A 24751-nucleotide genomic window follows, 5' to 3' on the forward strand; every position below is an offset into this window, starting at 1 on the left:
ACATACATATATATATATATATATATATAAGAGGGACGCACGAAACTGTGAACGAGGGGGCAAAAACTAAATTGCAAATTAAAAGCGCAAAAGTATGTTGCGAATGTTGTGGTCCATGATTGTTGATGCTGTCTGAGAACAAAATATGTCCACAGAAATTGGTTGAATGTTGCAGAAACTCAAAATATAGAAATTTGTTGAAACTAACATTATTATAAATGAAATATGCTGCTGTAGAATTTGGGCTTAAAATGTATTCAATTAAAATATTCAATCAACAGCAAAACTAAGCGCTGCCTCTCATACAAAGTTTTCAAAATGTAAAAAATAAATAAATTTAGAAAATAGGTTTTCTAAATTCGTGGCCTTCTTTTTATTTAATTTTGTTTAATCCCAACCCAAAACTCTAAAGCTTCACCCTAATGAAACTCGTGTTGTCAACTTCATAATACATATAAAACTTTATTTATTCGTTTTTAGGAGCTTCAACAGCTTTGAAACAATTGATGCTGACTAAGTGGATAACAGTATTAAATAAGGTATGAATTAAATATATACCATATATTAAATAAATTAAATAAATAATTTAAATAAATACATTAAATAACTTGACTAAATGGCTAAATATAACAGTAAATGTTTTGCTTTGTAATTAAACTATTTAAACACAAAGAAATTCTCTATTTACAGCACACCCTAATTAAAGCCCCGAAACACACAGCCCGCCTTCCACCGACCCGACGCACACATATACATATATATAGATAGATGTGTGTGCGTGTGTGTGTGTGTGCGTATATCGTATATAGTCGCTTATACGCGTTCATGTATGGCTAGGCTAAAGTAGAATTTGCATAATTACAGCCACAGGCATCAACACCTGGCACCTGTGCCCGTGCCCCGGCCCTGACTTAAGCGAACTTTGGCGAACCTTAGCCTCGTGCGGCCTACGCCAATTTGCGTGCCTGGACCAATTTGTTGATGTCGTTGTAGGTGGAGAGCATTGCCGGATTTTCGAAATCCTTGAATTCCTTGCATTTAACAAACGACTGCTCGCAGTCGATGCCATCCTGGCCATCCTTGGCCGCGCGCATGTACTTGAAGAAGCGCAGGATGTCCGGATTATCTGAGGTCGGCTTGCGCAGTTCATTTAGTTCGCTGAAATACGAAAATAAATCAAATATCGGCCCAAGTTATATTTAACAAATTTCACACATCGCCTCATCCATTGCATAATTTGAGGCGCGCAAAAAATACTCACCGGCTGAGCTGTGCCGAGACGAGATTGCTGTACGGGGCATACTTTGCGGGATTGGCATACATCAGACAGATGAGCTTCTCGCGACAGTTCTCGTTCTCCGAGTTGAGCTTCAGCTGGGCAAACACCGAGTCCAGGCGGGACAATAGGGGACTGTAGAAGGGATCGTAGTTGGACAGCAGCAGCGTTGAGCTCGGCACCTTCTGGAAGGTCTGGAATGTGTTCATGTTGGCCGGCGATGCCGGCTTCTTGGCCATGCCGGGCGCTGCCATGCCGCTGGAGGAGCCCGCCGACAGGCTTTGTGAGTTCTTGAAGGAGGCCGCACCAATGCTCTGCAGCGCACTCAGGTACGTCTCCTGCATCTGCTGGCCCCCATAGCGAGAGTGCGTCGGCGAGTTCAGCGAGTTGCCATTGTAGGTCGCATACTGTGCCTGCTGCTGCGAGGCCTCTGTCGAAGATAGGGTATTAACTAATGCAATTAGTACTGTGTAGTCAGTTAGACAAACCTGCGTTGAATTCGTAGCCAGCATTCGGCTTGGCCTCGTCGGCAAAGCCAAACTTGTTGTCCTCCTCAAAGTTGACGCTGTTATCCCTAAAGTCCAACTCCTGCGGCGGCTCCATGGGACGCACAAACAACGGCACAGAGCTGGACGAGCCCGTGGTGATGCCTAATCAAGTGAACAGTTGTGACAATTGAAAAACAAATAAGTGTGCTCAGGTCGGCAGAGACCGACTACCAGATACCCTCAACCTGGCACCGAGTTACCTCTACGCACCATCTAACTTCTTTCCGACTTTAAGATTCTCTGGGTCGAAGGAATTATAATTGTAACCCACAGCAACTTTCAAGGAGACGTAATGAGTGTATAATATATGAGTGCAAGCAGACGGACAAATTAACCCGGCTTTATCGACCCGGCTCGGAGACAACTTCTATGACCAAGTCATGATAACCTCTTCAACTTACCCTTGCCAATCAGACGACTCACGCTGCCAATAATGGTGGGCAAAAAGAGGGCGAACAGCAGACTCTTCAGCACCTGCAGGCCCATGTAGATGGGCCACATAATCTTCTTGAGGCCTGCCAGGAAATTAAGATATTAATGAGAGCTCGTACTTGGCAGCTGGGATTCGCTTACCGGCAAAAAACAGAAGACGGGCGCTTTGGGCCGCACGTGGCACATTGAGCTCCACGTTGGCAGCCTCCAGGACGCTGCGCGCGAGCCTCAACGGTTTTTCCGCCTGGGGCCTTGTGTGATTCTGCTGCAGGGCCAGGACCAGGCCCGGCATGGGCTCGTATTTACCCTCCGTGAAAAAATGCTGCACATAGTCAACGAGCAACTCCTCCAAGTCCTGCAGTTCGTTTTGCATCGCAGAGGAACTCTCGTTCTGGCTATGGCCTGACCTCTGCAACGGCTTCACTGTAGTTGTCGTTGTCGTTGTAGTTGGCCTCTCGCTGGACTTTGTTTCGGCCTCTTGCATGTAGTTTTTGCGCTTCAGTGCCACAGCGAGCCGCAGGTCGCTCTCGCTATCCACGGGCTGGAAGACGCGATACTGGCCCGTTTTGGTGAATACATTACGTGAAATGAACTCGGGGCTGATGTCCCTGGGCAGAATTGGCTGGAAAGTGTTGTCATCGTTGCGCGCCACGCCTGCCATCGTTGTCAAGGGCTGGCTAAATGGGATGCCGCCCGTCGTTCCATTGTTCCGTGTGGCATGCCCCAGCTGGCAAAGCAGCAGCAGCGGCAATAGCAGGGGCAACAGCAGCGGGCTGCATCTTCTTTTTCTGTGCGTGTTTGTCTTTAATTTGGTCTGACGCCCGGCAACTTCGATTGCCTTGGTTAACATTTTCATTTAAGTTTTTCTCCTTCTCCTGTCTTGTTATTTATTTATTTGTTGTTATTTTGTTTACTCGCCTGCAATTGCATGCCACAGTTGGGCTGGCTTTGTTGCACGTTCTGCTCGTCTCTCTGCAATGAAAGCCAAAGACATTCAAGTAATTTCTCAATTTGGCGAATAAATCTTTTTATTTTTACAGCACGTGCGTGACAGTCGGCCCGAATGTGACCTTCTGCAGCCGCAGCCAACGCTGCCACCGCAGCCACCGCACCACCCAACCACCCAACAACCCAACCACCCAACCACCCAACCACCGACGCGTTAATCAGTTTGTCTAATACCCCCCCGGAACCGCATCCCGTGCCGTTTTGTTAGGCGTTAAGCAAGCAATGCAAGTCGCCGACTTTTTATTTGTCTTTGCCGGCGGCGCCACGCCCCCAACCCCCCTCACGCCCATCGTTGCGGCCGTTTCGCGTTGCGCGAATTAAAAGTGAAAATGTACACAGTTTGTTTACATTTGCAGCACATTTCAGCATTTGAGTGGAGCCGCGCTTGATGATGAAAAACAACAACAAAACAGATCACGATATTTTCATGTTGAATTTTCACCTTCGTTTTCAGCAAATGCTGCTGCTTGGATACATAATGAATGGGGCTCAACAAAAAGTATTACAGAATCGACAGCTGGAGGGGTATTCATCCTAGAGGGAGGCAAGTATGCGACATTTTCTTAATATTCAAATGAAATCGATAGCCGGGCATGCCCATTGGGCCTGCTCTTGTACAGGGTACAATTACTGATGAGCAAAAGCGAATTTAATTAATTCATTTGCATCGTCCGCTGGCGGCAAACAATCTTTATTTAATACTGAGGTTATTTTTAATAAAGGAATATACGCTTTTACAAATTAACAATTTTATTTTCATGGCGTTGCATTTGCTGTGGAGCACATTTTGAAACGAAATAAGGGCCAGACCTTACAAAGAACCAATATTTACTTTAATTATAAAAATGTAATGTTCTATTTAAAGTTCTCATAAGAAACGTGATATGTGAATTTGAATAAATGTGCGCAAGCATCAAGGCTGCCTTTGTGCACTGGTGATTTCCACGAAATATAACATTTCAATGTTTTCGACATCTGCAAAGCTAATATCAGCTAGCAGTTGTTATAAGAATTATTATTCATTCAGTTGCAGTCTGCAGCTTTTCTGAGACTTACATTTAATGCGAAATATTCATTTGCTTAGCCACCCAAGGAACACAATGAAACTACCTCCCAACTTCATCAACGGGTAACCAAATGAAAATATTTTAAATTGGCTGCTCGAAAATTAATAACCATCCGAACCAAAGCAAATTATATGCTTAGAACATTTAAGACGCGCTTTTTGCAAAACAGAATTAAATATAAGACCCTTCTTTCAGTCTAAATTGAAAACTCATTTTCTTAGTGGTAAAAATTGCTTTCACAATTAAGGACTTGCTGCTATTTTAAAAACACTTCGAAACAGAAGCTCAGACAGCTTGTTCTTGCCAATCTTTCTACAGAAGTCGCACAAAAATAGAAAGCTAAAAATCTTTGTTATTATAAAAAAATATTTTTATACGCGCTTAAATGCAGCATTTTTTAGAAGACTCAAGACATTATATCTTTAAATATTAAATATATATTTTAACCAAAAAAAACAAAATTAATTTTAAGAATAGAAATAAGAAAATATTCACTATTTTTAAGTTCATTTTTTTCTGAAATTTAAAATATTGTTCTATAAGAACAATTAATTAATAATGTTGAATATTATATTCAATATTTAAGTTCTTGTATGAAAAAAGGGTGCTAGCAGAATTGAGATATGAGAGAAACCGAAGCTGTCAATAATAATTACTTGTAATTAATAATTATTCCAGCTGCTGGTCACTGGATCCATTTATATAAGCTCCCAATATCGACGCTTTGTTGTTGCTCGAAGTTTCTACTTCAAATGGGTTTCTTTAACTAGTTAATCTCAGCAGCCAGAAGAATAGTAGAGAGTTGCAAGTTGAAAGATGTGCCAGTAATTGCTTTCAGTTGTAAAACTAATTAGCACACACGAAACACGCACAACAATATGTTATGGATGTCTATTGAAGTTTTCGTGCTTGGGCATTAGCTGCAATCATTTGTCATTCGCAATTGCAGCATTCTGCAATTCGATTGCAGTTGCAGCAGATTGTTTCCAACGAAATGCACATCAGTTAGTTGGCTAAGTTATTCGGCCTTCAGTTGTCGAGCCTGCCAGCATTGGGGCTTCCAACTTAAATTATACGAAGTCTGCACGATCTGAGGTAATGTGGTGCGCATCATGCGCGGTGTCTGCATGCAAATTAGCTGCCAGAATGAATATTCTCAAAACGAAACCCAAAACTCGACTGGCAGAACCAACTAACGAGTGCTTATCACGATGTTTGCATCTCTCTATAGGGCAGCTGGCTGCAAGTTTTAAATGCTTAGCTTCACCTGGCTTCATGCTCTAATATCCCGCCCTCATATGTTGACTGGGGGCCAAACTTTGGCTCAGTTATTGCACTTGTCTGACAGAAGCGTTTAATCTGTTTAGCCGCGGCCTTTATACTTTTACTGCTCAGCTCAGCTCGGCTCAGCTTAAATCTCTCTGTATTCCACAAGTTTCTCAATTAGTTCGCAAAACTTTAGAAACTTGTGACAGCCGCCGCTTCGTTGCTCTAATGCAAATTGATGGAATTGGATCATAAGTCGCGTCCAAGTTGTTGCATATGAATAACATTAACTTTATATGAAGGCACAAGGGGCTAACAGCTTATAGAGCAGGCTCTTGTCGAGTAGGCTGGCGGGCAAGGAGAGGGATAATAAGCTGGCTGTCATCATTTGCGACACGCTCGTGCACTCTGATGATGGCAATAACACAAAGTACAAAAGTTGGACAATGCCGCAGCAACAGCAGCAGCAACAGCAACAACTACTGCAACAAGTTTTTTGTGTAACCAGTTGACAAACGGCGTCAAGTTAGCGGTCAAAAGCGGTCATAAACAACACTTTGGACTGGACGTCGCAATTGGCCCCATCAAAAGCCAACAGTCTGTAAGTCGCTGACATAACTGTGCCCAAATGTGGTCTAGAACCAGTTATCAGCCATCTAGACAGAATCACTTGCCACAAAGCGACGCATGAACATGAACTTGGCATAGCCAGCAGTCGGGATTATGCTGCTGCATACCCTGCAGTTGTGGTTTTTGATAGGGCATGCACGCATGTCTGTAATAAAACGTCTGAAGAAGTTGATCTGCTCTCCGACGTTTGTTAGGCGCAAAGCACATATATAAAAGTTGTTTTTCATTTTAAGATCCTAGCATTTAAACGAATATATAAGTACTTTTTTCGGGGTATAATTTAATTACAATAGGAGTTGGAATATATACCATATGTTAAAGAGTGTAAACACACTCCTGCTAATGATCTAATAATAAATAATACTATTTTCCCATTCAACTCGTATCTGTAGAGCATATGAATATCATTTTCTAAAAGAAAATGTTCGCGCATTAAAAGAATAGTAAAATTTGAATTCTTAGTATATATTTTCTGAGATGTAGCTTCAAGTTATATGTATGTTAAAGAGCCTCAGCATGTGCCTGCTTATCAATTCAGGCTTTGTCTAAGTTTGATTTGAGAGCATCTACTAGTTTCCCATTCAACGCCCATCTGTACAGCTTATGAATATCATCATGAGTAAGTTTTGCTATCAAGTGAGAAGATCTATAAACAGACAAGCCAATAATTGAATTTGGAAATACAGAAGTGTGTGTCTGAAGTCGAGAGTCAATCAAACCTCAGCCAGTTAGTACCTGCGTCAATCAAATAAGTAGGTTTGCCCTCAATTTGTTCGTCTCATTAAACTGAGACAAGACTATTCGATTAAGTGTGTCATGCTCAAATGAGTTGTTGGCATACCTTGCGCGCTGATTAATGAGTAGATCAGAATGGGGAAACACCTAGCTGCTGGGCCTTGCTCTGGTTTATGTGCTATTCCTGGCAGCCGCTTAAATGTCAATTCATATCAATTTGCGGCGCACGTCGAATACCGAATGTCGAGCCTTGTTGGCGTGTGTAATGCAATTTCACTGTGCGTCAAAAATGTGAAGTGTGTTGTTTTCGCCAATTAGTTACCAATTTGGCCTGCAGCCCAGGCCCATTAAGCACTGATTGTCTTTTTTTTCTCTCCGTTGTTTTTTCCGGGGCATGATTGAGTTATTTGTATGCGAGCTGTGTTTGCGTTTGGCCAAAAGCAACTCTGGTTGCATATCGACAAAATGCCATTTGATGCTGTGGGGCGGGTCCAATTTTTAGAAAGCTCGAACGTGTGCGGTCATAAAATGACATCAAATAAGCTGTAAACCAAATGAAATTGTTTTAGCTAACAAATTATGCAATCTCAGCTAATACGTAATTTCATCAAATTATAAAGCTAGACAATTCAATTCCATGCTGCGGGAAGCGTAGCATATTTTTCGCTTAGCCCTGAGCGTGTCCCAGTCAGCCTTGACAAAGCACAGACGATTTGTCAGACAAATATGCATCTAGTATGCACATTTATGGCCTGTATCTGTCGGATGCGTTTTGCTGCCGTGGCACTCAAACCGGTGGCAGCTTTGAAAGTTGCTGCCACTGCTCATCCGTTGCCGCACGTCCTCAAAGCGAGAGTTGTAAATCTGCAGCAGACACTTATGCGTTGCTGCAAGCTGCAAGCAAAATGAAAGTACGCTGGTTGTAAGTACGCTGAGTACGCTGTATTTGTATCTGTATCTGAAAGATACATTTCACCAGGCCCAGCCACATTTACACGCACCGACGGCCAGCGTACTGCGACAGTTTCAGTTACAGCTATTTAACATTCGGTAATCAATAGTCTTGCCGTTAATGATGGTTGTAGGTGCAGCGGTCTGTTAAATTATTAACATTTTGCTGTTGATTGATGGGTAAAAAGCACAAACAAATACAACAATTACGAGTGCTCGACTGGAAGATACCCTAAAGCACAGAAGTGAAGGTGCCCTTAGAAAACGCGACCTTGGCTAATTATTGTGATTATCAGTGCATAAATAAAGTCTACGGTAATTGGTCTCGGAAGGAAGTATCCATAAAGTGAAATATTCTAAAAATAATTATGCTCACATATTCATAATCATATACTGTTAAGAGTTCCGCAATGTGATATCGCTGATTTGAGGCAAATTTGAAATCTCTTCCTACATTAGGCCTACAGCGAGATAGAGAGAATATATGAACATGTCAGGATTGGATAAGCTTTCTTCTGTTGCAAACATTTGCAGCCAACCAATATGCCCACCCGCTGAGTTGAGGATGACAGTTGCCGACTTTCGTGTAGGCGCATGACGCACACTCAAACGGCCGTTTCTCGAAAAGAAAGTGTCATATGATTTTTTTTTTTTATTTGGAGCCGGGTTCGATTCTCTCCGGAGCTGTAAATTGAGGTAGGCCAGCTGTTAAATACTTATATAACAGAGGCCGTCTGCGGCAATTACAGCGCTTCGAATAAGTTCAGGCCCTGGCCCAGCTCGTTCGCGCGATTTCAACTCAAAGTCCAATAGATGGAGAAAGACAGAGAGCAAGAGAGAGTGCGAGAGAGAGAGAGAGAGAGGGAGAGAGAGCGGCACGTAAACCCGACGACAGTGAAATGTTAACAATTGGTTGGAATATTTAATTTTTCGCTACGCTTCAGTGTGATATTTTTAAATCAAGCGCAAAATCTCGCGTAATTATTTAACCGAATTAATTTTTTAAACGCCGTTACATAGTTCACACAGAAATTCACTTTCAATCTGAACAATTTGCGCTTTTTAATTAGTTTTGTTTGCTCTCGTCCGGATTTACCTCTTATATAATGCTCATTAGTTGAGTTCGCTGCAGCTTGTGGTAAATTGATTTGTTTTACACATTTCGGATCGGACTTGGCTTATATGAAGTTGCGTTGAACTTTTGCGGAATTCCACAAAAGAATTTTTGTTTAAATTTGACGATGTTTGGTTTTTCGATTTTCACGGCAAATGAAACTTTCGTTTGGATTGTTGTTTTTTTTTTGTCGTTCGGAAATTGGAATTGCAATCGGTTTATGGTTTTGCGTTGGAGAAATGCCTGCAACGAGCGACTAACTAACCGACTAACCGACCGAAAACCCGTTCACTTTGCGCCAGAAATTCGATTCATCACTTTGGACACGCTGTGTCAATGCAATTGCTGCGTTTTTGTTTTCACTTTGCAGCCCAACATAAGAGTTCACTTTCAACAGCTGGCAATGATTTTTGATATTTGCTGTGTTTTATTTGGCATTTATTTAAATGGAAACCCAATTCTGTGTGTGCTTCGAAACCAAATTATGCTTTCGTTTCCCCCAACAAATTCCATGCGCGCGTCGTGGCAGCGTTTGCGACTGGCGTGTAGCTCGCCAAGAGTTGGACTGTCGGGCGAAAGCCCCAAAGCCAACGGCTCTGCTGTTGACGGCGGGTGCGATCAACCAGTTTGCAGTCGTTACCGTAACGTAACGCCTTACGTTGCCCCGTCACGTCACAGAGAGTCACAGCTGCAGATGGAGCTAAAGCTGGAGCTGGAGCTGGAGCTGGCGCTTAAGAGCAATGTCGCGACATGACATTGACGTCGTAAACAGTCTGACACAGTCGGCGAGCGTGCAGCAGTTTTCTCTTTTACACGGAAAATTGAAATGCTAATAGAAAACGGCAAGTGTGAAAAACTAAAGCGAGTGCTAATTTAGCGCTGTGCGCAATTGCTTGTCAATGCACGCGGGGCCCAAAGATTATAAATCTATTCAAAATGTGCTTTGTCATCGCTGGCAATAACCGTCGAACGCCCTGCGCTGTATTTTAACGGAAATGTTTAGGCCAGTTGGTCATTAATTTAACTTTCGTTTTTCATTCGCAAAAACTAGCTACAGCTGCAGTCGGCTTAAGCTGCAATTTTAAGCCATCAATTTGCATAGTTAGAGGCCGGTAATTAAAATAACCCAGATCAAAGCGAAGCGTAGATACAAACTAACTGAACGCAAACTAGAAAAGCGAAAGGATAAGCTCTTCTGCTTGGCTGATACGTATTAGTGATATGATCAGGTTTACAAAAAGAACTCTTTGCGAATAAGTCAACCAACATAGAGACATAAAGAATAGGAGAAAACGCCGAGCCATTCCTCCAGTTCGGTCCGATTTTTGGAAATAAGACGACAATCCCCTCATTGAATACATAAATTTATTAATTTTCTTAATAATTGGTTTTAATTTAAGTAATTTCTAAACATATTTTTAGGCTTAGTTAAAGTACGATTTGAGTAATCAATAAACTATATAAAATTATAATATAATTATTTTTAAACTTTCATACTACAATAATTTAAGCTATATTTAAACAAAAGGAAAATAATTTAATTTATAACATTTGGATATTGTTTTAAAATAAACGTTTATTAAAAAAACATAAAAATAAAATGTATGTATTTTTAAACGTTTATTTTAAATTTTATTTCTTAAGTAGCATGAACCTAAATATTTTGAAAAGTTTTCACTTAATCTTTTCGCATTTAATTAAAGAACATTCTGTCCTTATTATGGAAAGCATTTTGGAAGCATGAAATTACACTATTATTATAATTTGATTACAAATAATTTCAAGTAATACGATTTTTATTATTTCAGCAAGTCTTACTTGGATTTAAGTAAAAAAGTGACAGCCAGAGTTTCGCAAACTAGTTCACAGACTTTGATATATTATTGGAGTGTATATTTATTTATTGGCTAGTGAACGAGTTTCTTTGGCCGGTTTACGCACGAGAAAGTCGTCGCTCAGAATTGTCCAACTAAGCGGCACATTGTTATTAATTTCTGGTGACAAACGTTGCCATTGAGCTGTGCCTAACGACCAGAAACTGAGTGGAGGCCGTCCGCCTGCCCTGGGCATGACCACGATAATTCAAAGGCAACAAAATCAAATGGCAAAACGAAACGAAAGTCACTTAGTTTATGGAACCGCAGAATCAATAACCGTTCGCTCTCAATAACCAAACAGCCCAAGCTCGAACAAAGCGCTAGCAATGTTTCTGCCTCGAATTGGGAGCATTCTGTGTGGGGGCAGCATGTAGCATGGAATTTTCGACGTGCAACTATTGGCCAATAGTTGGGAAAGTGTCAAAATATCATTTAGCGTGTATTAGCCAAAAAGCTGTCAACTGACAACAGACAACTGGCAACTGGCAAAGAAAGCACTCGAAGAGACGCAGTCACTGGAACTGACATTTGTTTATGTGCCTTAAGATGGGAAGGGTCCATGACTCATTATGTGCTCGAGCAGATTTAAATCTCTGCCAAATTGTTGCCGGGCACAACCTTTTGGCATGGATCAACGCTTCCAGCAGTTGGTCGTATCAGCTGTTGGCCAAGTGGAAGTTAGCCGAAAATGCGTTGAACTTTGTCAATATTTGCCGACCTTTTTTTCTACTTATTTCATTTTATCTCTGTGCATTTCATTTCTATTCATTAATTTCACTTTTACTCATAAATATGCTAATCATTTGCTCACGCTTCAATCGAAGCGTCGAGCTTGGGTTTCGGTCTCTGTCTCGGTCTCAGTCTCGGTCTGGCTTTGTCAAATTGATTTTCATAACAAATCTTTTGACTGCTTTTTGGACTCTTAGCTGAATCGATTATTATTAACGTTTGGCACTTGAGGGCAGTTGGCCAACAGTCTAGCAGTTCAGTTTTTTAGAATGCATGGCGCCCGTCGGCTTGAGTTACGCAATTTGCCTAAGAAGAAAGTTAAATAACATTTCTTTCGCTCTTTATTTTTCGCTTTTTTACTTTTTACTTTCCATTGTTAGGCCGAGATCTCTTGAGTCTCCAATCATTTTTAGCATATGGCTGACAACTCTCGTTAGTGACATCAGTTGGGCTGCCCAGCCCAGCCCAGCCCAGTTGGGCAGCCAAAAGCGAAAATAAATAAACAAACACTTTCACAAAGCTGCAAATGCGGGGAGTACGACAGCTCAGATACCCTAACTATGTAATTTAGAGTCCCAAGCACAAAGTAATTTTTAATTAATATTATTCCTTATTATTTTTGTTTGTTGACCCGCCAAGTTGTGTGTGGACAGCTCTCACCTCTTTGTTGGTGCGTGTCGCTGGTCACATTCGAGTCGCACGGGTGTTAGGCTCCAAATGCGTTGATGATGATGATGACCTTTCGGCATTGCCGGCATTATTAAGACATCACAATTGAGGCAAGCGTCACAATATTGAAATTAAAATTCCAAAAAAGACCACCGAGTGCGCCCTTTAAGTGGTCAATTCAAGCACTGAGCAAACTTCAATTGAGCCAGCTTAGCCTGGGCTCAAGTGACTGTGATTGATGGGTCCCCGGCTCGCTGGCCTATCAATATAAAATATACAAATTTGGCAAGACACACATTAACATTTGGCTTGAGCTCGGTATTGCGCAAGTTGCGGAAGTGCGTGTGGCAACATAAAACCAGTTGCCTTACGGTCTCCAAGCGCTCTTCTTCTTTATTTGGCTGCCACATAAGTATCCATATGCAGGTCCCACGCTCGCCCCATACACGCACGCATTTATATTTATCACAGTCGGCTCACATTTGCGCCATTTAATGGCCCATTGCTCTTAACGTTATGCTTTCCTACATGGCTGGTTGAGTCTACATCAACTTTTGCCAACAGCTTTAAAGGGCAGCAGTCACAGCTGCCAAAGGTTAAATGTGCAGCAGGTGTACCTCGAGGTGAGCAGCTCAACTCTGTGTGTGTGTGTGTGCTTAATAAACATATGCATACATATTCTCTTGCCAGAATAATTAATATAAAAGTAGCTATCATAAAGTTGCGCACATTTATGTAGCAGACATCTCAAATGCTTAAAAAGTACCAGCACAACATACCTAATTAGCGCTTAGTCTCGCTATACATCGTGATGTATGCATTCAAAAATGTATTTAAAATGATTGAGCTAGCCCAATAAGATTGTGTACGCTGTTGAATAAAATTGAAAATCATTAAAGTTATTTGCAGCATGTAACCTATGTATGTGCATAAATGTGGATATTTATGTATATTATACAGCCTCTACATCATGATGTAACAGCTAAAAAAAAAGCTGTTTGCTGAATGTAACCCAGTTTTAATATTTGCTCGTAAATATTATTTAGCATATAAATATTCTAGACAATCCTCTACAATGTTATTTATTAATTATATATTGTCATAAAGTGTTGCTATCCAAAGATCGTTAAATCTCTTTGCAGAATGTATCCCAATGTAATTACAAAATTTTATTTTGCAAAGTGAAGTAAGGTCTAACTCGAGCTCTCTTGATTGGATTTATTTAAGCCATCAAAGTAGTCAGCTTTAGCTGAATCAATCTACTCACTTTGCCCAAGCCATTTAAATGAACTTAAAAATAAATGACTATCACGAGTAAATATTGTCTGAATTTGAAATGTTATACCTTTTTAAATTCGTACGAATCCCTACTATCATATGGCATTCAAAGAAATTAAAAATTGGTGGGTTGGAAAAAGTTGTTGACCAAAAAACGTTTCGTTGGTATAATCAAACTTTTTTGTTGATTTTTTTTAGACTATCTCGGCCAAGTAATCTCAGAGTCGAAGCATTCGCCAACCCATACAAGAGACCTCGCTGAGAGGTGTGTAGTCAGAAGGCTCTAGAAAGATCCTTTAGAGACCTCCTCCAACCACGACGCAGGAGAAGCCCCAGAGCCCACCGACTACCTACGTACCTTCACGATAAAGCCTGAGGACCCAACCAGGATTGGCGAGATACCACCTAAGTTAACGGTTTTGTAATAAAAATGTATGCTATTTTTTGATTCAATACAATAAACATATATAAGTTAAAAAAAAACAAACTTTTTTGACGATTTTTTTTTAACTCTCGGGTAAATATAACCTGTTTATGTCGTTTTGGAACGTCATATATCCGCGCGGAGTTATGTCGTTTTGGAACGTCATATCTCCAAGGGGAGTTATGTCGTTTTGGAACGTCATATATCCGCGCGGAGTTATGTCGTTTTGGAACGTCATATCTCCAAGGGGAGTTATGTCGTTTTGGAACGTCATATCTCCAAGGGGAGTTATGTCGTTTTGGAACGTCATATCTCCAAGGGGAGTTATGTCGTTTTGGAACGTCATATCTCCAAGCGGAGTTATAACGTCATATCTCCGCGCGGAGTTATGTCGTTTTGGAACGTCATATCTCCGCGCGGAGTTATGTGGATTTGGAACGTCATATCTTCGCGCGGAGTTATGTCGTTTTGGAACGTCATATCTCCGCGCGGAGCTATAACGTCATATCTCCGCGCGGAGCTATGTCGTTTTGGAACGTCATATCTCCGCGAGGAGTTATGTCGTTTTGGAACGTCATATCTTAAGTGAGTGCTGTCCCAATCGAGCTCTCTCCACTGGATTTATTCAAGCCATATATATAGGTAGCTTTATCTGAATCAATATACTTACTTTGCATACCCAAGCCATTTGTAAAAAAAAAAAAATACGAGCAACAATTAGTTATTAAAACATTTATTTATTAATTAATAATTTTATTTACGGTTGCTTTATAGCAAACATCGGTACTTATTATCGTAGGGCTTAGCTGAGATTGTTATTAATAAACACGCAATTAGAACTATGGACACATTTTATGTTACATAAATCAATATTGTATGCTTAAGTTTAGGTATTTATGTAAATAATATGGAAATAGGTTCATTAGCGAAATACTTACAAAGCCTTAAATTTAAGAAGCGTAAATAGGAACAAAGTGGAACATTTGCTTAAATAAATGTATATGTATATGGATCTACAAGTACTTATAACTGAAGAGTTGTGTGTTTATCAATTACCCGAAATTTAATTGAAGGGCTCATTCAATTAAATCACAGTATTTGATAAAACTTAAACCAAGTGTGTGTCTATATATATATAAATAAATCGTTATTGTAATTGTAATCATAATTGTAATTGTAGATACATTATCTATAGATACATCTGGCTGGAGCTCATAATTATCCCGCCTAGACTTAAATATAACTCAGCTTTGCTTTCAATCAGTCAACACATATTCGTTATTTCTTAACTATATGTTAATTTTAAATAAAAAAAATGCAACTTTCATGCTTTATGTTTTGTATTTAATTGCAGCTGCTCCTTGGCTCCGACGCACAGAGAGTTCAAGAGTTCAGCTGGCATTGTGCCTAGGGGGAGGGGGATTGGGAACGCAATGCAAATTGGCAATTTAGTATTGTTGCAAACTGTAATAGTGCGCAAATATTGAAATACTTTTGTGTGTGCAAAATGCCAAATGGACTCTACAAAAAACCACATCGAATGAACTTTTGCTTACTTTCGACTTGATAAATGAAAATAATGATACAAATCTCAAACGCATGCAGCTGCTTTTGGCATTAAATGGCAATTTTTGGGTTTGTTGCATGCAAATTTACTTAGTCCCGGCGTGGGCAGCAAAATCTTGTAATCTTCTCCATAATTATACATACAGAGAGAGAGAGAGAGATATAAACCATATGTGTATGGACAACACTGAGATAGAGACGGGTGGGGTGTTTTAGACAGAGGTTGAGTGTGGTTAGGTTCGGGTAATTGGCTTTAACGCGGCACCAGCGTGGTCATCTCTGAGGGCATGGGGTTCTCAGTGAGGGCAACAGATTCCGTGACGGCGCTGCGCGTTCCATTAACCGTGTGTCTTGTGTTAAATTCGGTGGCCGCAATGCTCATACCGCCGAGGCAATCACCATCGGAGGCGCCACGTTGGACGCTGTTGCCCAGGAGCTGGAGCTCGTGTTTGCGACGTCGACGCGCTGCCGCTGCCTGCATGTTGCTGCCTGTCGTGTGACCATGGAGAGCAACATTAGTGGATTCAGTGGAACGACACAAGAGTTCTTGAAATTCTTTACGGAAGTTATCGTTGAGCCATCCATACAGCAGCGGATTCGAGCAGGCCGAGCTCATGCCAATCATGTGGCAAATGGCATATGCCACAAGCATTCTCTGCGTCACGGCCGATGGATGCTGCAGGTCCGCATACAAATTGAAAAAGTTCAGTGGCAGCCACGAGACCCCAAAGATGATCGCAATGCTAATTAGCAGCCGATTCGTGCGCTTCATGCGTCTGCCCCGCTCCACTTTCCGCTGCGACGAGCTCTGCACCGTGACCACAGTGATCCGGCTCTTCAGCTTGTTGTAGATGCCAAAGTAGGCCACCGACACGATCAGTATGGGCACCAGATACTGTACGCACAGCGAAAAGATCGAGTAGTAGAAACGGCCATCGCTCAGCGGCCAGTCCTCGATGCAGTACGATATCCTGTGCGGCACACCCAGCCTTTGCAGCACTGGCGGCATATCCATGCTGATCAGCTGCTTGTAGATGAACAGTGGCGAGGCTAGTGTCAGGGCGAGTATCCAAATTCCTGCCAGAATGGCGACGGCTCCCACAAACTGCAGGCTGTCCCGCGTGGGATACACAATTACCTAGTGCAGGGGCAAATGGCAACTTTAGTAACTAAACCAAGCAAAAATTATAAATAGGCTGCTTTCAATACCTAACTTATTTCTTTTTATAAAATACTTTCAATACTTTAGCTGGTTGCTTATCAAATCAAGCAAGTCAGCAGCTACTTTAAATACCCTAATATTTGACCCTTTATGGACTATACTCATCATAAGATTAGTACATCATTTTGTCTATTCATTCCAATCCAATTAAATCAATCCTAAAACCGAACTATTCTAAGCCACAAAAATCCAGTTTATTATGCTAAGCCAAAGCTAACAAACCATATAGGTACGGCAAATATTTTATTGTCTATTCATTTCAGCCACAATTATGATGCCTATTTTTTTTTTGGAATTTGTAAAGCAGTTAAGGAAAGGCTATTTAGTGTTAATAAAAATAGTGGCATAATCTTTTTAAGCATCATCAGTTTTACAATTGTGGCTCGCAACATTTGGCGCCGAATCGCTTATTATTTCACGCTCTTTGATTTTTGATTAGAACAGACGACAACCCTCCAAAGGCCCTTTATCGATTTTCGCTGGCTGTCATAACAGTTAAATATCATGATGGTTAATGTGCAGCGTGTGTTCTACTAACCTGATATCTGTCGAAGGCGATGGCTGTTATGGATATGGTTGACACGAATATGCTGAGCGCCTGCAGCGTGGCAATCGTTTTGCACAGGACGGCGCAGGAGCCGTATGGCCAGAATTTTGAAAGGATTTCCATTAGTGTTAACGGCATGGTAACTAGGCACAAGAGCAGGTCTGCGAATGGCCAACGAGCACATGCCATAAATGTCAATTCGACGTCAAACAACACACACACACACACACAGACACAAGCCCCAACTCACCCGAGATGGCCAGATTGAGGATGAAGAGGTTGCGGGCGGTGCGCATGATTGGTTTACGCACCACAGCAATGACCACCATTATGTTGCCCATGGCTCCGAACACAATCAGCACGCTGTACATGGCGATTAGCAGATGGTACCAGGGACTCTCGATGGCACGGTTATGCAGATACTGATCCATCAGCACCGGATCCATGTCCGCGGGCATAAAGTTGCTCTCGTTGTTTGTGCTGTTCAATAGCAACATTGTCATGTTGCTGTGGCTAATGTTGTTGTTGCTGCTGCTGCTGTTGATGTTGTTGCTGATGCTGATGCTGCTGCTGCTGACATCGCCTGTGTGTAGCGAGGGAAAATTAGCCAAATGTCGCCGTTCCCCAATCAGATCAAAATTGCTGTTTCTCGAAATCGCTTTAAATATCTCCGCTGAGCTTTCGAATTGCGGCAATATTCCAAATTCAGTGCGATTCATGGCGATTATCTGTTGAGAAATAAAACTGTCTTTGAATCAGACTTTACTTTATCCACAATAAAAATGAGAGAAAGAAATAGTGAGAGCACGTTTGACGGGAGTAACCTACTAGGAGATACCCTGGTGCCAAAAATGCTCCCTTTCTTCTACACATTCAAAGACAACAACACATATACGCAGGGTGTGCTTCTTCCTCCTTTTAAATCTTACTATAGGAAATATGCTCTTAAGTAACTGCGTTATTTATTGTCCGAACTTTATAAAAATTACAGGGCAACAAATTGGTAATAAATTATGTTTTAATAAAAAAGCCCACGGCTTAAGCTCCACAAATAAGTTCTTTTGTTTTTTAATTGTGTTGGGAACTGGACAGTATCAAAAGGTATCGATTTCAACGAGGCAAGTTATCAGGCAGTTAAAATAAACTTGATCTTTTCGTTATATGGCTTTTATAGTCGCTGCGATCAAATGTACTTTATGGGTAGGGAGAAGCCTCCTTCTGTATATTCATCAGTATACCCCTTTTTACACGCTTTCAACGGGTTTAGGGTATCAGGACAAAAGGGATTCGTTGGCATTGCGTGTGTGTGTTAAACGTGATTTAAGTGCTGGTCCAAACGCACACATGCTCCCAACTGTCGCAACTCCCCGAACAGGACCTTAGAATTTGCCTAAAAATAAACGGCAATAACTATCCCCGAACACGTGCAGTGCCCGCCGCTAGGCTTATGCCAAAACTTTCACTGTCTATTGGTTTTTGGCATGCTTTTGAGTTTTGATGCCAGAGGCTTACAAACTCCATAAAACTTTGCTGTTTTTATGGTAAAAGTAAAAGTAGAAGTAAGCACTTTTTGATAAAGAACTATATTACAATAAAAATAATCACAAATAAAATGACATTTCTTGCTGTTTACAGCAGGATTTATTTGCCTGCGTTTGGCAGATTCTTGCATTTGTTTACAACTTCTCGTAAATCTATAATTTTCACTATATTTATAAATATAATGAACATAGTTGAAACACATCAGAGCAAAGCATGAGAAAAATGTTTTTAATTAAAAAAGTTTCGCCTGAAATGATTTTTTTCATATAGCTTCCCCCAGTGGCCAGTGTTCAATAATCTGCATTAAATTTATGCAGAAAACAAAACGGAAAATATGTGAAATGTGGCCGCAGTTAAAATACTCTGAATGTTGCTAAATGTTAACTATGTTAATTATGAAATTCTTGTGAAAAACTTTTCACCCGGTAACTGTTGCACGCCCGCAAAATGGGAAAACTCTCTAATGTGTTTTGTACGCATTAATGGATCCAGCTATAACAAAAAGGGCATTAAGAATCGTTGATGCCCCATTAATGTCCATTATTGGCGTTTCCCAGCTACGCGTGAATTTTATAATTAGCTCTGGACTTCTAGAAAATCGTTCGCAGCTCTGTTTACATGATTTGCTTCGTAATTTATGCAACGCCTCCTCATTGACAGGGCAACTAAACCTCTGTTTAAATTTAAAGTCAAGTTTAGAAGCTTGTGAAACACAAATAATAACTTCTGTCAGAGCGTTGCCAGGTCCCTTGCAAGCCGAAGCACTCATAATGAGAAATGAGGGGGCAGAAACTGCCTCAATTATTTGTAATGTTATGTTTACGCAATGGGGCGCATCTCTTTTATATATCGAGAGACAGGCCGACATTCGATTTGTACTCGGGTTATAAATGACGACAATTGCTTAAGATAATTGCGTAATTTTATGCAGCAGATGGGCGCGTACTTATCAATGTCAATAAAGCGAGCCAACCTAAATAGAGGTTGAGATGTGTAGCAGCAGCAGCACATTATTCAGATTCCCTAAAGTATGCAGCACAATCGGTTGGTGCGATTAATGTGTTGCCCATAAATCAAGAGAGGGTCGCACCTTGTCGCACCAGACGCTGTTCGGGGGACTAAAAACATCCCAAAAGAGTTAATGTGCACACATGTTTCTAATCGTTGCTCATCCGCTGTGAAACTTGAATATTGATTTTGAATTTCCCATTGGGCTGAGCTGGTGACAAAATGCACACAAACTTGCCAAATAAATGCAATTCAAAGTTTGCAAATGACAATTGACAAATGTTTGTCTCTGCATCGACCACAAAACTTTGTCTTTGGACACATTCAAGTAAGAGATTTATAGTGTAGGGGTGTAATAGATACGCAAGCATCAAATATTTATTTACAAGTGCTAAAAGTTCCCAAAAAGGTAGATAACAATAGACAAAGTTTTGTTTTTTAAAAAGTTTGACCAATTGCGTGTTTTGTTTCGTGTTCCGGGGAAACAAGCACGGCCTCTTAGTCATTTCGTGAGAATCGCTGAGAAGGGCGAATGAGTACAAATTGAGTTTTCATGTCAGGGAAAGCGCTTCGAGTTCTTGCTTGGAATTTATTACAGTTTTGTTTGGTTATTTTCTTTGTAGCCATATATATATCTCATTGGAGCGTTTGCGAAATGACTTTTTCAGAAAGTTGACGACAAGAAAATTATGTAAAGTAGCCTCAAGTTCATAGAACTTGTCATGAATTTGAATAATTTTCAAACTGTCAACGCTCGGCGCGAATCGCCCCGTCTCACTGCGTGGGTCTATTTGCGTTCTAGCCCAGCCACATTTGCACATTAAGCTGCGTGATAAAGATATTAAATGCCATGGCCAAGAAAAAAAAAGATAAGAAAACCCCAAAACGGCTTTTAACCCATTTTTCTTTTGCAGCTTTTCCATTTTTGGCTCAGCCACTTTTGTGATTTATTTGTGCTCGTGCCGCTGTCAGGTGGCTGTACTGCAGGGCATGTCTCCTTGCCTTTCGATGCTATTTCTATTGCTAGATGACTTTTATGGCCGTTTACAGAAAACGACGGAGCTTAAGATCTTAGGCGTTACACATGAAAAATGTCTCAATTTTTCATAGGCAATGTTACAAATTCATTTGTGTAGCTACATCACTTAAACTGATTCGATTTATTGATGGGTTGCGGACGACCGGACGAGTTGTACAACAGCAAGAGAAAATCTATTTGAGGATATTATAAAATAAATGTTTTTTTTGAAGCAATTAATTCGATTGGGGGGTCAAGCGCTGGGATAACAATGCAAATTGGATTTTGGGCTATATTCAATCCCGTTTTGTGCTTGCAAAAGAAAAACAAAAACAAGTTAAAAATCGTTTAACCAGGCTAAAATATTTGCAAATCAATGCACAGGCCTGAAATAATATCAACCAAAAATGACGCACAGCCACATTTTATGGTCGGGCCGGACCCCTTTTTGCTCTCAGTTCATTAAATTGAACTCAACTCGAAGAGATATAATTAAATTTAGAGCAGTACGTGCTGCTGTTCATCTGTCAGGCGCAGTCAGTTTATAAGAGGCTCTATAAATGTAAAATGAAATGATGCCAACTGCCATATGGCCAAGTATGTTGGGATGCGCCATCAAGAATCACAACAGAGCCAGCCAAACAAATAAATTACCCAGCAAGTGGAAACTTTTTGTTTCTTGTTTAAAAGCGCAAAACGACAAAGTTGAGGACTAACGTAATTTTACTTCGAGTTAACATCTCATTTGGGAAGGTTTCTGGGCACAACAACGAGTCACTTTCAAGTATTTATATTGCAATCAGACTTACCATGTCTCGCCCCTGATTATGTGGCCCCTTTGCCTCCAGCTTTGTGTCGCACTTATTGTTCTCCTGTTTTCCCTTGTAAGTAGCTATAACTATGTATATGTAACTGTCTCTGTAGTTATAGCACTTGTTGTTCATTCATTCAACGTGCAACCTGAAATGCACTCATGGGACTTTACTTATATGAAGTTGTTGTTGTTGTTGCTGCAGCGGAGTCCTTGTACCTGTTTTCCTTAATCCTTGTCACACAATATTTTACTTCAACTGCAAGACACAGAATGGCACTTGTGTTGCAAATAAATTTTTATCAAACATTCCAAATAAATCCTTGCACTTTGGCAGCATATGCAAGACTTAGGACTTTAGTACACTAGTCAGTAGACTTCGCATATATACTACATATATATTAAATAACTTTAGCTTTAGGTTTGCACACTTTTACTTTCCAGCTGCTCCCGCAGGAAATACAAGCCAGCGCCTTGCATATACATTTATTTGCATATTTTATTGCATACATTCATCTGCGCATTTTATTCACTACCTACTCATGTCTGTCTGCCTGGCTGCACCGCTGACTGGCAGATCGGGAAAATTTGCTGCCAGCCAGCACCAATTTAACAAACTGGAAAACGCGTTGCTTCAAATGTCAGACTAAATTAAAATTACTTATATCAGCGCAGCAAGCTCAGGACGATAAACCAATTTAAAACCTGACAGACTTCCAACTTTTCATATTCAAATTTGCATGCAATTATCTCAGAACAGTGTCAATTAACAGCAGCGACTCTTAACGTACCTACTTTATGCCCTGTGCTCGAAAAACATGAAAAATAAAGTTGGTTGTTAAAGTTGGTCTAATGCACAAAACAACCTTAAACTAACGGAGAGTATTTCTGGAAGCCAAATATCATTTGGCTTACGCATCGTTCCGACTCGCTGCCTTGAGCTTCGTTTCGTAACCCTAGCTTTCCTTATCCATAAGCTCAGGTTTAAGTTGAAACCTCGTCTTAAATATTTTCAAAATCTTCATTAAACAATAAAAATTGTAATTTGTAGCTGCCCGTTTTACTGCAAATGTCGCAAGTCCTTTCGATCTATGCCCATAATTGGCATCTAGCAAAAATGTTTCAAGAAATCACATAAGGTTCAGTTGTTGTTTGGTGAATTAATTTGGCTCAAGGTTTGAAAAATATTAGAAAAATAAATTGGAATTTCAAATCTGTTCGTTTTAAATCCAGTTTGCAGTCTTGATACATATACTAATTTGTTAATTTTTGAATAAAATATCTCAAACTGGAGGGAAACAGTTGCTGGAAACTTTCAAAAAAATTAATTAAATCTAAATTAATAAAATACGGACTTAAAGTATTTGGGAACCAAAACCAGCTTGTTCAAGTGCTTTATTTGTATTTATTTGTTTCTGCAACACTTCAAAGCCAATTTTTCAAACAAACTTCAAAAACACATCCAAACATTTTCCGACGAAAGTTAATTGAATATGATGTTTTTTATGCAGCCGAGTAAATGCACATTAATATCAGAATTTAAAGATCTGGTGTTTATTCACATTTCATTGCCCAATTAGTTTTTTTGTGTGTTTAAAAGCATTTTATTCATTGCGCTTTGTTCGGTTTTCATAATTTTGTTGCGTGACCAAAATGCTTTTAGTTCTCACTTAAACCGATTTCCGCTCTTCATTTCCGCAAATCCACATTAACCAAATATAAAAAAACGTCCGCTTACACTTTATTTTTCCTTTGCTCGGCGAAACTTAAGCATTCTGCACAAATTCCGGCACTCAAATTTTATTCCGCTTGAGTTACAACTTCCTTTTTAGATTTATTTTCTTGTATTTTATTATTTTGTGCACTTTCCACTATTTTCACAAAGCGAACAGATAGTTAGAATCGTAATGATGAGGTTTGTCGGCCGCACACGTCGTCTCGCATTACGCCAGATTCCAAATTTGATTACACACTCGGCACTTGGCACTTGGCACTTGGCACTTGGGCAGAACAGAATACAGAGATCCGAATACACAGACCGTATTCACAATTGAAATTCACAATTTGGAAGTGTGGCGTCCGGCACGTTATTAGACAATATCCGCGTACCAGTTGAGGGGGATTCTATGAAAATTTCACGCCTTCAACGTTTTTAATGGCGACGCACGCAAAAACAAACAAGAAAAACATTTTCCACACATTTTCTGTTGTTACCTTTTGATTTGCAAAATGATTTTCCAACTGCGAACATAGTTCGCCGCATCAGAACATTTTATGAATATTCAGCATTTTGCATATTTAATTTATTTTTATTTATTTAAATTTTTCTGGTTTTCTTTTTTTTTGGTTTATTTTTTGCTATTTGTTTAGCTTTATTTGGAAATTGTTTGGAGCACTTTTTATTATAACTTTAATGTGCGGCAAGCGTTTCATTTCATTTCAGATTTGACGATCCCGATAACTCGGCGCGTTAACAGCCGGCGACCATCTGTTGGCTTTTAGCGCACAGCCCTTACTTTTATAGTCTTGGCCCTAAAGCAATTCGCCAGCACCAAGGAGCGCTCGTTGCGTATACGCTGCGTGAGCCCGAAGTTGCAACTGAACGTGCCGCGCACACAGCCAGCTCAAAGGCGAATGCTTTCCATTTTGTTTGTTGGCCCAACAGCTGTCCGGAGCTTTCTTATCACTGCTGCTTGGGGTTGGAGCTGCCCAAAAAAGCTGTCAGCGCTTGTGGGGCACAGTGGGGCAAAAGCTTTTATAGATAACATCAAATATTATTTGAACAACAAATATTATTGCTGATATTATTATTATTATCACTGTTATTATTATTATTATTATTATTATTATTATTATTATTATTATTATTATTATTATTATTAATTTTATTATTATTATTATTATTATTATTATTATTTTTTTTTTTTATTATTATTGATACAATACAGACATTTGAAAAAAAAAAAAATTAAAAAAATATATTAACTTGCAAAGAAAAATGTGTTTTACACTAAAAAAAAAAAAAAAAAGAAT

At 40.1% G+C, this 24751-nt stretch overlaps 2 protein-coding genes across 2 annotated transcripts; both read right to left on the reverse strand.

Moving 5' to 3' along the window:
* Positions 1-591: 591 nt before the first annotated feature.
* LOC115764148 lies at positions 592-9570 on the reverse strand. Its single transcript, XM_030707024.1, has 6 exons — positions 9010-9570; positions 2398-3228; positions 2226-2339; positions 1765-1926; positions 1262-1706; positions 592-1158 (listed from the first exon to the last, which is right to left on the reverse strand). The coding sequence occupies exons 2-6, from the start codon at positions 3110-3112 to the stop codon at positions 948-950; spliced, it is 1647 nt and encodes a 548-aa protein (XP_030562884.1). The 5' UTR covers positions 3113-3228; positions 9010-9570; the 3' UTR covers positions 592-947.
* Positions 9571-15519: 5949 nt separating this feature from the next.
* On the reverse strand, positions 15520-21755 carry LOC115764051 (neuropeptide F receptor). The gene is made up of 5 exons (XM_030706893.1): positions 21717-21755; positions 17590-18083; positions 17331-17500; positions 16132-16708; positions 15520-16059 (listed from the first exon to the last, which is right to left on the reverse strand). The coding sequence occupies exons 2-5, from the start codon at positions 18056-18058 to the stop codon at positions 15824-15826; spliced, it is 1452 nt and encodes a 483-aa protein (XP_030562753.1). The 5' UTR covers positions 18059-18083; positions 21717-21755; the 3' UTR covers positions 15520-15823.
* Between the last annotated feature and the right edge of the window lie 2996 nt (positions 21756-24751).

Source organism: Drosophila novamexicana, unplaced genomic scaffold, assembly GCF_003285875.2.
Source record: "Drosophila novamexicana strain 15010-1031.04,08,12 unplaced genomic scaffold, DnovRS2.1 tig00000817-arrow-arrow-pilon, whole genome shotgun sequence".
Taxonomy (NCBI): domain Eukaryota; kingdom Metazoa; phylum Arthropoda; class Insecta; order Diptera; family Drosophilidae; genus Drosophila; species Drosophila novamexicana.